The sequence below is a fragment of the Anabrus simplex genome, chromosome 13 (assembly GCF_040414725.1).
Source record: "Anabrus simplex isolate iqAnaSimp1 chromosome 13, ASM4041472v1, whole genome shotgun sequence".
Classification (NCBI taxonomy): domain Eukaryota; kingdom Metazoa; phylum Arthropoda; class Insecta; order Orthoptera; family Tettigoniidae; genus Anabrus; species Anabrus simplex.
In genome coordinates, this window is record NC_090277.1 from 50,165,394 (window position 1) to 50,179,368 (window position 13,975).

Below are 13,975 nucleotides of genomic sequence, written 5' to 3' on the forward strand. Positions count from 1 at the left end.
ACAAAAATGACCATAGTGTGGATTTTTAAAATGTGATTAGTGTGTTTGCTAGTAAAAGGCAAAATAAAATAATTTGCATAGTACAGTTCTATGTTGCTGCAGTGATAAGTTGTACTTGGAAGCTTGATACCAATATTGTGGTGTATTCTTTGTACATTTATTTGCTTTGATGATTTCCAACTTTATTGTATTTTTCAAGAACCTTTTAATGCTTTTTTGTGTATCAACTTTTTATATTATGCTTACTGAATACATATCTGAAGGGATGTACAAACAACTGGGGGTGTAAATTATTCTTGGGCCCAGAGGATACAAAATACATGTACCTGTGGTGGGCAATGTAACTGGTGAGACAGGTACTCGAACAATCATAACTGGACCAGAGTTTATAAAACTTTTATTTTCGTGAAGCTGGCTATGAAATTCTCAAGACTGAGCATCAATGCACATCAAAATATGAAAAACAGCAATTCGTTAAATTTTGGTCCCACCAGACCTCAATCATTATCAAAAATATTTTAGTATATCATTTCTTAATTGGATATGTATATAAAACTATGGATTTCTACAGGGTAACATCTGAACTAGAGAGAAAGATTAAACATGACTGGTTACCTGCCACTTTGCAATTCTATGTGCAAAGATGTGAAAGGCTCCACCCTCACCAGGTAGTGCAGTACACCAGCTGAGTTTGAGTAGTGAGTGCCGTAGTGGAACTTGGCGATAGTACCTGCAACACAACACAGCATACCAGTGTCCAGTAGTTCAGTGTAATTAAGTTATGAGAAATGAGGTGACAAACTTGAACAAAAGTAGTGAAAATTAATAAAAAGTTTACTGGTAACTAGTTATACAACCAGTTACAGCATAGCACGTTACCAAGAATACGTATAATAAAAAGTGTCTCTCAATAGCAACTAAACTGGAACACTACAAAACAGTCACCCAGTCACAAATTACATATGCACGTGAAACATTATTTAAAACAACAAACACAGTTGCAATAGATAGAGTACTCAAATTAGAAAGGAGTATAGTGACAGCCTGTTTAAATAAGAATGATCAAATGCACGGAGACTGGAGACTAACTTCCAATGAGACAGTTTATAGAGAAATAGAACCTGTGACTAGCAAAAAAAAAAAAAAAAAAAGAACATTCTTAGTGCATAATACAGTCACCAGAAAATAGAACCAGTAGAAAAACTATGGAAGAGTAAGAGTTAGATGGATCACAGAATTTAAAGAAGACATGAGAGAGTTACATATTACAATACAAGATCTTTCATACAAAACAAATACACTAAAGATATTGAAAGATAAACACACTAGACTACAGACGAAAATCAACAGGTACAGAATAGGAAGAGTGATTCCAGAAGCAGAAAGAAAATTACGTTCAGAAAAGATGAAACAATATTGGGCTGACAAAAAGACGAAAAACCTCCACAAACCTGACTAAAGTAGTCCTATGTTGGCTAAAATATTAAAATACGTAAATACATAGTCATATGATTAAGATTAAAAGATAGGCTTCCATAACTTTTACTCATTAACCCTAGAACTGTACACCAGGGCATCGAGTGCCGCAGAGAATTTTTAATTTGTAGTAATTTGGTGTTCACAACCCCTATAGTCTCCTACCTCCATGCCTTTCCTTTGACCTTTGTACTCTCTGAGCTCGTGTATTAATTCTAACGAGTGACGACTGCTTGTATATCAAAACATACGTTTGGGTCATACAGTTCCCTGGTGTGTGGATAATGAAACTTTATTTATTTGTAGCCAGTTTGGTTTTTCATACTTTTTTAACATGTACCTTTCTGTTAAGAATGTTTGAAATTGATTGCCTTGGAAGTGGTGAACAGATTTTACTAGAATCCTATACAGTAGGTCTGAACTGATATCCTTGATGATTTTGTCGATGCTCTAGATGATGATGGAAATAAATGTTGTTGAAGAAGATGATGTGATAGAATATATATTTTCCTTCTTGCTTCAGATGAACTTATTTTCATGTTGGCAGAAGAATTTTTTTTTTTTGCTAGGGGCTTTACGTCGCACCGACACAGATAGGTCTTATGGCGACGATGGGACAGGGAAGGGCTAGGAGTGGAAAGGAAGCGGCTGTGGCCTTAATTAAGGTACAGCCCCAGCATTTGCCTGGTGTGAAAATGGGAAACCACAGAAACCATCTTCAGAGCTGCCGACAGTGGGGTTCGAACCTACTATCTCCCGAATACAGGATACTGGCTGCACTTAAGCGACTGCAGCTATCGAACTTGGTCATTACCAGGAATTAGAGTGCTGGTCTAATTTGCAAATATATATTCATATATTGAAAATAATCAATTTCACTGATTTTATGTGATTTTAAAATAAATCGTAAGTCTGAATATGTAAAATACGGGGTTACTTTGTGGGATACTCATTGTCCTGGAGTACAGTTAGTGTCCCTGAAACACATATGTACAGTCCCAGGTTTAATCTATTCTTCCTCCTCTTCATCCCCACCTATATAGATGTTGCATAAAATGAATTCCATTATAAAGCCCGTATAGTCGTACGTATACGTTAAAGGTATGGTCAAATGTTCCACCTTTACAATACTAAAAGTTTTCTTATTTAATTATTTAAATAACATTTAAAAAAAATATAATGTAACATGTTTCATCTATCTTGTAGACATCATCAGCCGAAAAGTTTTTAAGATCAAGCACAAAGGACAAAGACAAGAAAACACATTAAAATAATTTGGACTGCCGAATGCGTCAGTTAAAATGGTGAAGAATGTGCTGGAATGTTCTGAGCATAACACTTGAATACTGTTAAAATGAAATTTAAAAATTGTACACATGAGATGATTCAATAAAATTGGTATTAGAGTCCTTCATGACTTGATGGTGCTGTATTGACATACAGTATTCCGATGTGTCGGTAAAAACTCGATGATAAGGAGAACAATGTTTAGTTTCAGTAGAATAAAGACGATCGATTAACATGTTATAAACAGAGTGAGGATTCCTCATTAAAATATAAAATCCTACTACATTTTTAAAGATCTAGATCTTTGAGAATGCTTTTGGAATGAAGTGATTGGCATCTCCCATTTAAGACTGTTTACATGCAAGGGACTCATACCACTGGCAAGTTAAATTACCTGTTTTCAAAGCAATAATGTATGCATCTTAACTTCTCTTAAAACTAATAGTACCTAAAGGAAAATTTTAACTTATACATAGAATTAAAACACAATGGATGATATTTCCACCTGGTTACTTCTATCCATGAAGTGGGAACGAAGGATAATTTGTAAGATTTACATGTGTTCTGTATTTTCTGGTATCTTTTACAAAACAACAGTGGCAATCAGGAACTGGTGTGAACCGAACTTATAGTACATCCCGAGAAGCAAACAGCGGCTAGATTTAGTAGCCTGGCAGTTCTGCATTCGGGAGGTGGAGGGTCTGGTCCCCACCGCCGGCTGTCACTGGGCAAATGCTGGGACAGATCCTTTTATAGGCCACGGACACCACTCCCTCACCTTCTCTGGACCTCAAAGCACCGCTTCAGATCTCCTTGACCTGGGCGTAACCCTTTTGGAAGTCTGCTGTACCCTATCAGGGTATGAAATAAAAACTTTTACCAGTATAAAGAGAGGGGCCCAGAGGCTCTTAACTTGGGAGCGTGGGTTGGCACTACGGGGCCCTTAGCTAAGTCCTGGCATTGCTTCCATTTACTTGTGCCAGGCTCCTCACTTTCATCTATCTTATCCGATCTCCCATGGTCAACTCATGTTCTTTTCCAACCCTGATGGTATTAGAGCATTCGAGGCCTAGGGAGTCTTTCATTTTTGTGCCCTTCATGGCCCTTGTCTTTCTTTTGCCGATATCTTCATTCTTCCAATTGTCGGACTGCTTCCATTTCCCCCTCTGATTGGTGTTAATAGAGGATGGTTGCCAATTTATACTTCACCTTAAAACAATAATCACCACTACCACTGTAGAAAGAGAAAATCTATCAAGGAAGGTCTTAGGTAAGAAAAATAATTTGCTCAACTCAAGTACAGATATGTTTGATCCTCAGGATTTTTGTATATGGAAGGGAAACATGGACAATAACAACTGCAGTAAGAGAAAGAGAGAGAGAGAACAGGAGCTTCTGAAATGCAGAAGAATAATAAAGGTGAGGTTGGTAGATTAAATCACAGATGATGTGTTCAGAATAGAGATGAGGAAAGGGAAAGTCATGTGAGAAATCCACAATCAATTAGTGTACATTGAATAAATGTGTTGAGAGTCACAGGTGGTCATGATCAAGTGGTAGTAGTAGGCGGCCCTCCATCCTCGTAGGACGATGATAATGCACCCTGGTTCATTCACTACTGGCATAATGAGAATGACTGAAAGGTCCTATTCTTGAGCAGTAGTGGAGATTGGGAATTAGACGTGGTGGGGGGCACAAAAACGTATAGACAACAAAAAGTACCCAGGTCTGGCGGCAGCGAAATAGCGGAGCAGAGAGGGAAGGGTACACATTAAAAAAATAAAAAAGCCAGCTACAAAATGGTGCTCTCTGAATAAATTTTGACAGAGAGTAAAGGTTAACAGTCTACCAACTTAAGTGCGGTAATAATATGTTTTTAAAGAGTGATTCAATACTATGCAATAAACTTTCAACAATTACACATGTTCACAACTAAGTATTTTTTTTATTTTCCACCTTGTCGAAACATTAATTGCTTAAGGCAACTTATTGGTTAAAGTGGTACATGTTTCGTATAACATTAACATCGTATAGATAAGAAAGTATCTATACTGTTTGACATGCTCTTGAACAGTATCTCCTGTCTTTTTTACGGTCTTGTGTAGTAGTGATCCTGTTCAAGAGAAAAGCAGGTTTAAAAAGAATTGACAACTAGGAATTTTAGTAATATTTTCATCTGCAGTAGTAATAGGAGCCACATTATGAAATCTAGATTTCTTCATTTCGACAATTACTTATAAATTTATAATTTTTAATTTATGAATTGGCCTTTTTTTCATGAACTTACTAAGAAAAGAATATTCATTAGGACATATTCTCTATGGACTACTGTACAAGTGTTTCCTTGACAACTGCTTTCAATTGTAGAAAGAATTTATATATTTTCTCTTGAGTATTTTGTTTTTAATGTTATCATTTAATTTTCTTATGTTAATTTTAAGAACACTTCCTCTCAAGCATTGATACTTTTGTCAATATATGAATATTTCATCTAAATAGTGTTAAGTGACTGAAGATGTTAATAATTAATATACGAAACATGTACCACTTTTAACCAATAAGTTTCCTTAAGCAATTAATGTATCGACAAGATGGAAAATAAAAAAATACTTAGTTGTGAATCTGTTAAAGTGCGATACGGACCATGAAGCTGATTTTATGTAATTACACATGTGTTACAATTAAGTAGAAGTACATTTAAAGAGCTATTTAGTATCTGAGTAGACAGTAAACAAAGTAACAGACGCTGGATAGAATTGCACAGACACATTTACAGAGTGAGAGTGCCAGACTGACGAATGCACTCAGCAAGCAGGTGAATCATATCTGTATCCATGACCTTGGCAAAAATATACCCCAGCTACCCTTCCCCACAGCACATTCTGCACGTTGCTGCACAGTCTCCGTTACATGGTATTACCGTTAATAAAGTATTATTACATGCTATGGCAGTGTACAAATCTGTTAGCTGCCACAAATGACATTTTGTGCATATTTCTGCTAAGTATTTTTTGTTTTTACTAATTAAAGAAATTAAAGGAAAGGATTAGGTGACAACAGGGTTTACATAAATTGCTTTTTCTATATAGTTCCTAGTTTAGGCAGCTAAAATGGATTAAAAATTTAATTTTTCTCCACAAAGTGGGGAGGGCAACTGCCCCCTGTTCTCGAGTGACAGTCCTTGGCAAAGTATTTTGGCATGTGAAGGAGAAGGGAGCCCAACCAGGACCCGCTCTTAACTTCCGCCGATTTCTATTTTGCGAGATGTACATCATTATATGTTTTACGAATGCTTAATCCTATCTTTGTGTCAGTCATTCATCTCTCAGAAGCAAAATGTATACAAGAGTTGCATCATCATCATCATCATCATCATCACCATCAATGTCCCACTCCAGTCGCCCGGGTGTGGTTACAAGAGTTGCATTCTCCTAAATTTATGCCTTTGCTGGTGAGACCTAGTGTTTACAGTGCACTATGTCTTCTGGCATGGGCTAGAGCAATTTTGTTACTTTCATTGACATGTCTCAGTCTTATCCTTGGCTTTGACAAAATGAAAGTGACTGAAGTATGAGCAATGCTAGTAATGCCATTCATTATGCAGTCAGTCCCTGTTATGAATAGTGTGAAAATGTTGCTCATTGGGTCAGTTGCTGCATGCATTTCAGTGGGCTTGGCAAACTGATACGTAATAGCAACTGCTGATTCGGTGACGAAAGCAAAAGGGAACTACCGTACTCCGCATTTCCCTAGTATGCCTCTTCAGTGCTGCTTAGGCAATCTATGACAGCTGTTGGTGGAGCTATGGAGGATCAAATCAGCCTTCGGATTGAACACTCAAACATACAACATACATAGGTCCTATATTGTTTCTAATGTAATGGGTCCAAGCAGAGGTATTTCAAAGATGGCAGATTCAAGTTGTGTCATAACCTGCATTGACAATTTTGTAACTCATTTTTAAGAGTCTGTGTATCCCCTGGACATTTCACATGCAAAAACAGTTCAAAATGTGCCATAACTCGTATTCATTGTTTGTAAATCATTTGTAAGAATTTGTGTGTATCTACTGGACATTTTGCGTGCAAATTCCATTCATATTGTGGCATAACTTGCGTTAATTATTTGTTACTCATTGTACGAGTTTGTGTGAGACCACTGGTTGTAATAAAAGAGTTTCCGACTACGTTTCCCGGTATTAACATTCGGGGAGGAAATGTGGCACAAAGTACAACGCCCACCCGCTCGTGCAACAAAGAAAAGCACGCTTGCTAGAGGGTTATACATGAACACTATTTGAAGCATAAAATTTCACTCACCTGAAGGATCCTCGAAGCTGTCATACTTTGCTTTAACTTCTGGAATGTTTTTAGGATTGACAACTCCGATAGGTTTTGACAGGTCTCTGAAGGAGTTCGGATTTTCAAGATCTAGAGTCTCTGATGTGTAGTCTGCAATAATCCAGGGGAAAACTGGATACTGGGACAGGTCGTTGTAAGTTCGGCCTGCCAAAGTGTTTAGCTGAAAAAGTAATTACAGTTTTAATTATTGTGTCAAAAATACATAACTCTCTAGATTAAATTCTCCAAATCCAAGACGACGGTTTTTTCAGAATCTCATGTGAAAATTAAAGGGTAGGCTTGCATTCGTGACCTAACGGTAATGAGCTACACTGGCAGCTACCGCGGTAACCACGCTTCCCCCACCTCCACCCGGCACACACAAAACTCGTTGACAATCAACGGCCGACTCTTTATTATACATCACTAGCCGCGGCAACAGGTTGTACGGTGCCTCTGTGTAACATCACTGGATCTCGGGAAATAGCGAAGTGAGAATGACGTCATTCTATTAGCCTCTACAAAAACCTTTCTCAAATCTCCAGAATGGCATCAAAACATGCGAGCCTTCGAATACGTAGAAAGGCTATGGCTACTTAGTGGCAGAGTTATAACGCGTCTACTGTAGCCTACCTGACGCGTAGTAAAATTAAGTTTCATAGACAGCAGGAATATTTTCGTGATGGATCGTCGTATTATAGAGATATGTGAAACAGGTATTGCCGGCAAATTTTCAACGGGCTCTCGTCGATAATATGATGTTAATTTTAAGTTAATGGTTATTAAACACTCAGACATGTAGAGTAATTGTGCAGCAGCAAGAAAATACGGCAGAGGTCTAACTAAAGCCAATATTCGGCGTTAGCGTGAAGACAAAGAAAGCTTAAAAACGCCTACTGAACAAAAAAAAAAAAAAAAAAATATGTACAGTATATGCATTCAGGGCCCGCAAAAAGGACGCTTTAAAGAAGTCGAAGATGAAATTGTGAGACATGTGTTCGAAAAACGCGAGGGGGGAATGGCCATACCAAGGTACAATAAATTCATTCGTTGACATTCAATGTTCGTGATTAGGCCTATACCGTACATCGCTAGCCGCTGAAGTCGGCCGAATCCGGCAAGCGAGACGTACGTGTAGCGGCAGCCGGTTGTACCTGACGCTGAGGAAAAGTAACAGTTTTATAGACAGCAGGAATGTTTTCCTGATGGATCGTCGTATTGTAGAGTGGCGTGGAATACGTATTACCGGCAAATTTTCAAGGGGTTCTCTTCGATATCATGATGTCAATTTTCAGCTAATGGTTATTAAACCCACTGAAATAAAGAATAATTGTGCTGCCGCAAAAAAATGCGGCATAACTAAAGCCAATGTTCGGCGTTGGCGTGAAGACAAAGATAGTCTAAAAATGCGTACTGTACAAGAAAGGCATTCATATGATTTTACAAAGCACTTTTTAAACCTCATTTAATTTTTTTGAAGAAAAAAGAATGGGGGTCGTCTTGCATTCAGGGTCGTCTTGGATTCCGAGAAATACATTATTTTGTGCTTGCTTTTAGATACATAATATCTTCGTTAGGACCACGAAATTATGGCTTGTCGACTGATGCCGCTCTTTAGTGTCATATCTGAATAATTAATTCCCTGTCTGCATGGTTTACTATGTGGAGCATGTTCGACTGAGAACTAGAGTTGTTTTTTAAAATATCTTTTTTTATATATATTTCCATTTATTTAGGAACAACTTCCTGTATTTAAGTTGTTTATTTTTCAAGTATAATACTGTTACCACAGGTTTTCTTTTTCAGGTAGTTTATGAATTTATTACTCAAAGTTAGTTTCAGCAGAGTGAAGAACCTATCAGTTATAAATAAACTGAATCAAAACTCAGAAGAGAAGGCTTCAGATATTACAAATGAGGACTAGAGGGATTGTAAATAAAGGGTACCGATCTCTACACATGGTTATGAGGGTGTTTAGGGGTTGTAGTAAGGATGTAAAGGAGAGTGCATGTAAGTCTCTGGTAAGACCCCAACTAGAGTATGGTTCCAGTGTATGGGACCCTCACCAGGATTACCTGATTCAAGAACTGGAAAAAATCCAAAGAAAAGCAGCTCGATTTGTTCTGGGTGATTTCCGACAAAAGAGTAGCGTTACAAAAATGTTGCAATGTTTGGGTTGGGAAGAATTGAGAGAAAGAAGAAGAGCTGCTCGACTAAGTGGTATGTTCCGAGCTGTCAGCGGAGAGATGGCGTGGAATGACATTAGTAGACGAATAGGTTTGAATGGCGTTTATAAAAGTAGGAAAGATCACGATATGAAGATAAAGTTGGAATTCAAGAGGACAAACTGGGGCAAATATTCATTTATAGGAAGGGGAGTTAGGGATTGGAATAACTTACCAAGGGAGATGTTCAATAAATTTCCAGTTTCTTTGAAATCATTTCGGAAAAGGCTAGGAAAGCAACAGATAGGGAATCTGCCACCTGGGCGACTGCCCTAAATGCAGATCAGTATTGATTGATTGATTGATAGAGGTCATGACTGGCCTGTGTGTGGCCTCACGATTTGATCGACTGCTTCAGTCCAATGGTATTTGAAGGTGCTCAAATACATCAGTCTCATGTCAGTAGATTTACTGGCATGTAGAATAACTCCTGTAGGACAAAATTCCCGCACCTTGGCGTCTCCAAAACCGTACAAAACTAGTTCGTGGTAGGAAAAGGGTGACGTAACACCAACATGTACGAGAAAGCAATCTACCTTCTAAACCTGCCCCCCTCCCTCCCCCCGCATGGCACTACAGCCCTTGAAGGCCTGCAGATTACGAGGTGTCGTGTGGTCAGCACGACGAATCCTCTCGGCCGTTATTCTTGGCTTTCAAGACAGGGGCCGCTATTTCACCGTCAGATAGCTCCTCAGTTCTAATCACGTAGGCTGAGTGAACCTCGAACCAACCCTCAGGTCCAGGTAAAAATCTCTGACCTGGCTGGGAATCGAACCCGGGGCCTCCGGGTAAGAGACAGGCACGCTACCCCTACACCACGGGGTCACCTTCTACAGAGCCGTTTTTGACAGCTGAGACATGACAGTTAAATGGCCAAGCCCGCAACTACAGTGAGATGACCCCAATATGGGCAACCACTTCCCACGAGAGAAGTAGCATTGAAGTGAAATAAGAAAGATTTGTGAATTTACTAAGAAATACCCATTACTGTCACCACCTCTCCCACTTTATACACTTACTTCTCTTTTCATCCCCATATCGATTCTATTATTTTCTATCTTCTCTATCTGTTATTTAGATGCTAATGTTAAAATTAAAATTAATGTATAAGTCTGGTATAATTTTAACTTCTAGAATGACTGAAATGGCCTCATTAGTTCAATAATATAATTGGTTATATTAACTACGTTTACGATTTTCCGAGACGCCGAGTTGCCTCACTTTTGTCCCGCAGGTAGGTCTATTCTTTTACAAGCTGGTAAATCTACCGACACGAGGCTGGGGCATTCCAGCACCTTCAGATACCGCGAGACAGAACTGGGTTCGAACCCGCCAATTTGACCTCATTAGTTCATAACCTTTCATATTTGTCATTTCGGAAGATGTGTCGTAAAAGGGTTTTCTCGTGCATTTTGCGAGGGTTCACTCTAGCAGTACCAATCGAAGGGGGTGGAGCTATTTTGTGCCCAACAGTTCAATTGTTTATGGCTTAATCATGGTTTTCTCCCACGTTTACTCTAGGGAAAATTATTGTCTCTTTTGAAACCGGTTACCTAATTATATAATTACATTTTTAAACTTTTAATTCGAGTAAAAACATTAACAGTTTTATTTTGGTGGGCACAGAAGACTCCCCCCCCCCCATCGTTGGTAGTTCTTGTGTATTACTATGAGGCAATGGATGGAGTGGACACCGTGGATAATATGGTGTGGAAATATTTTACAAAGAGGGGCAATGTAAGACCAACTACAATATTTAATTGGAATTGGTCTTCATTAATGGTTGGTTATAAAATTATGCTGAACCGATATATTTCATCAATTGGCCAACTATTTTTTTTTTGCAAGTGGCTTTACGTCGCACCGACACAGATAGGTCTTATGGCGACGATGGGATAAGAAAGGCCTAGGAGTTGGAAGGATGCGGCCGTGACCTTAATTAAGGTACAGCCCCAGCGTTTGCCTGGTGTAAAAACGGGAAACCAGAGAAAACCATCTTCAGGGCTGCCGACAGTGGGATTCGAACCCGTTATCTCCCGGATGCAAGCTCACAGCCGCGCGCCCCTAACCGTACGGCCAACTCGCCCGGTCGACCAACTATTTGACTGTTGGCTGAAATGATATTTTCCGGCTGTAAGGTCTTGAAATAAGCGAGAATCAACCTGAAAATCACCTAAGTTGGAAACACTGATTAGAAGATGTACTCGTAAATGAGAAGAAAAGTCAGTACTGAAACATACCTGCATGAGATAATCAAAATTGGTAATTTCTCTGTGGACCCATTTGCGAGTGAGACCAGACGCTCGCAGCAATTCCGCCGGAGATCGACTGCTGTATGAGAACAGGTTTGGTGGACGTAAGCTCAGAATTCTGGAGAAGACTTTGTTGCGGGTCTGTCAGACAATAACAGAAATCATGATAGCGAATGGAATCCAGTAATGTTAAATCCCATGCGCACTATTGGCAAAATGTCTGTCTAACTTACCTTGGTGGTGAAGTTGAGGAAATAATTGGTCTGATCTGTTAGAAAGAACTCCAAAGCACTTCTTCTCAAGTTATATCTTCGAAGGTGGACCTCTCGCAGTCTTGACAGAGAGAACTGTAACAAAGATTAAGAAAAGGTATTAGGCAATGCATTTAGTGATGGGAAAAGTACAACATAACAGTAGCTGAGCTAACTCAAAAAGTTATCAGTATTTACGTACTCCACAGATCGTTCGTCTTAAAATCATTAAGATTTTTTTTCACATGGAACTGAAATGATACGAAAGTTCACAAGGAAATATACAGGCTGTCCTTGAGAAAGGTTCCAATACTTACGGAGGAGTCAGCATGCAACAAACGAAGGAAAAAGAAGCTCCTATAAACATTGGTCGCAAACTCATTATCTTCGGAGTTATGGTCCGCTACTACTACCATCAATGATCACCATGTCTTTCACGTACTCTTCACAACATGTGCTCGATGTGACCACCATCCACTGAAATGCAGCCTTCCACCCTACGTCGCATAGAATCACGCATTCGTTGGAACAACTCTGGCTGTTTCCAGATTTCATCACAGGCAATAAGAAGGCGTTCTCGTAGTGAATCCACATCATTTTCGCGGACCGCATAGATCTTCACATGTTCCCAAAGCCAAAAGTCTAAAGGGTCAAGGTCAGGCGAACGGGTAGGCCAAGGTACTGCCCCTCCCCGATCAAACCATCGCTGATGGAAGACCCGTGTTAGGTGTTGCCTAATCCCACGATTCAATCACATATTTCCGTGTCCGGTCAGCATTTCCCAAAAATCTGCAACAGCAACGGCCTTGTTGTTTGCTCTAAAAATATCTTGTGATGTGCATGGGTTGTTCAGGAGGGAACAGATAAGTAGGTGGCTTGGGTCTTGTTCAGCACCACATTCACATGAGGTGTCTGTGTTTGCTGGAAGGATCCCCATTTCTTCAGGTTGGTATTGCATCGAGGGACGCCCACTTTTAAGCAGCTGAGGAACCTCCATACAAGGTAAGGTAGGTCGGCGCCATCATGATAAAACCATACCACAACACGCTAGTAGGTTTGCGACATATTTCCGTGCTCTGTTGCGTACGACCCTCCGTAAATTATTGGAACATCGTGATCATAGTAGTGGTAACGGAGCATAACTCCGAAGATACTGGGTTTGCGATCAATGTTTATATGACGACTTTTTCCCCCTTCGATTGTTGGGTGCTGCATTCTGTATAAATACTGAACGGTGGCAACTTCTGACTTCTGGTTTAGGGGATGTAACTGAAAAAAAAAAAAAAAAAAAAAAATCAACCATCAAAGCAAACGAGACCGTCATTCCGAACACATTTTTCAACAGAAAACAACAAACAAGGCCAACAGAAAAGTGTATTTAAGATCTCTCATCCACTAATCCAATAGTCTGTTTCATAAATATTTGTGTTAAAATGACGAACCACGACTTAAGTTGTGTAGTTACATTCACAGTTGGACGCAGCTGTCCTTCATTTATAATTCTCCTTTTCTCCGTAAAAGAAAGTATACTAAATGGCTCTCTTAACAATTGTTCGATTACACAATGTTTAGAATTCAATTCGAATTGCGTGGCAGAAACGCGTAAAACCTGGCGCTCCTACGTTCATGCCTGTTGAACTACTCTCTGATCGGTATGATGTCATTTCAGAATCGCATCATTCTCGCATTTTCTTTGTTTGATATTTACACTACAAGGACACGAAGCTGAATCATTTATATTACTGCAACACACACTTGTCATATATTATCATTTATAGCACAAGAAAAGAACCACTCAAAAGCAAGTACTCCAGTATTTCACGAAATAGCAAATGAATCCTGGCCGCACGCGGTAACTTGCAGCAAATACAGTATTACAGGATTTCACCTTCGTCGGTAGATGCAGAGTGGGTCTCTGTCCATAAGTGGCCACGGCTGGTCCGTGGTCCAACAACTCTGCACTCTGACCGGCCAACCGAGCAGAGGAGGGGTGGCCACGGCTCTACCGTGGCTCTACGTCTCTGCATTCGGAAGACGGGACAGGGCTGGACCTCACGGCTAGCCTCAACCGTCGGCTGTCCTGAGAATGGTTTTCCGTGGTTTTCCATTCTCCTGTACTAAGGCGAATGCCGGGACATTTCCTA

At 39.6% G+C, this 13,975-nt stretch overlaps 1 protein-coding gene across 1 annotated transcript in view; it reads right to left on the reverse strand.

The window, feature by feature from the left end:
- Positions 1–13,975, reverse strand: part of LOC136884791 (neurobeachin-like protein 1) — a 128,465-nt gene that overhangs the window by 55,256 nt on the left and 59,234 nt on the right. Inside the window, exons 6-9 of the mRNA XM_068230034.1 lie at positions 11,814–11,927; positions 11,569–11,721; positions 7,083–7,284; positions 616–730 (exon numbers count right to left, since the gene is read on the reverse strand). Of these exons, the coding sequence (XP_068086135.1) occupies positions 616–730; positions 7,083–7,284; positions 11,569–11,721; positions 11,814–11,927 (584 nt within the window). The remainder of the gene's footprint in view (positions 1–615; positions 731–7,082; positions 7,285–11,568; positions 11,722–11,813; positions 11,928–13,975) is intronic.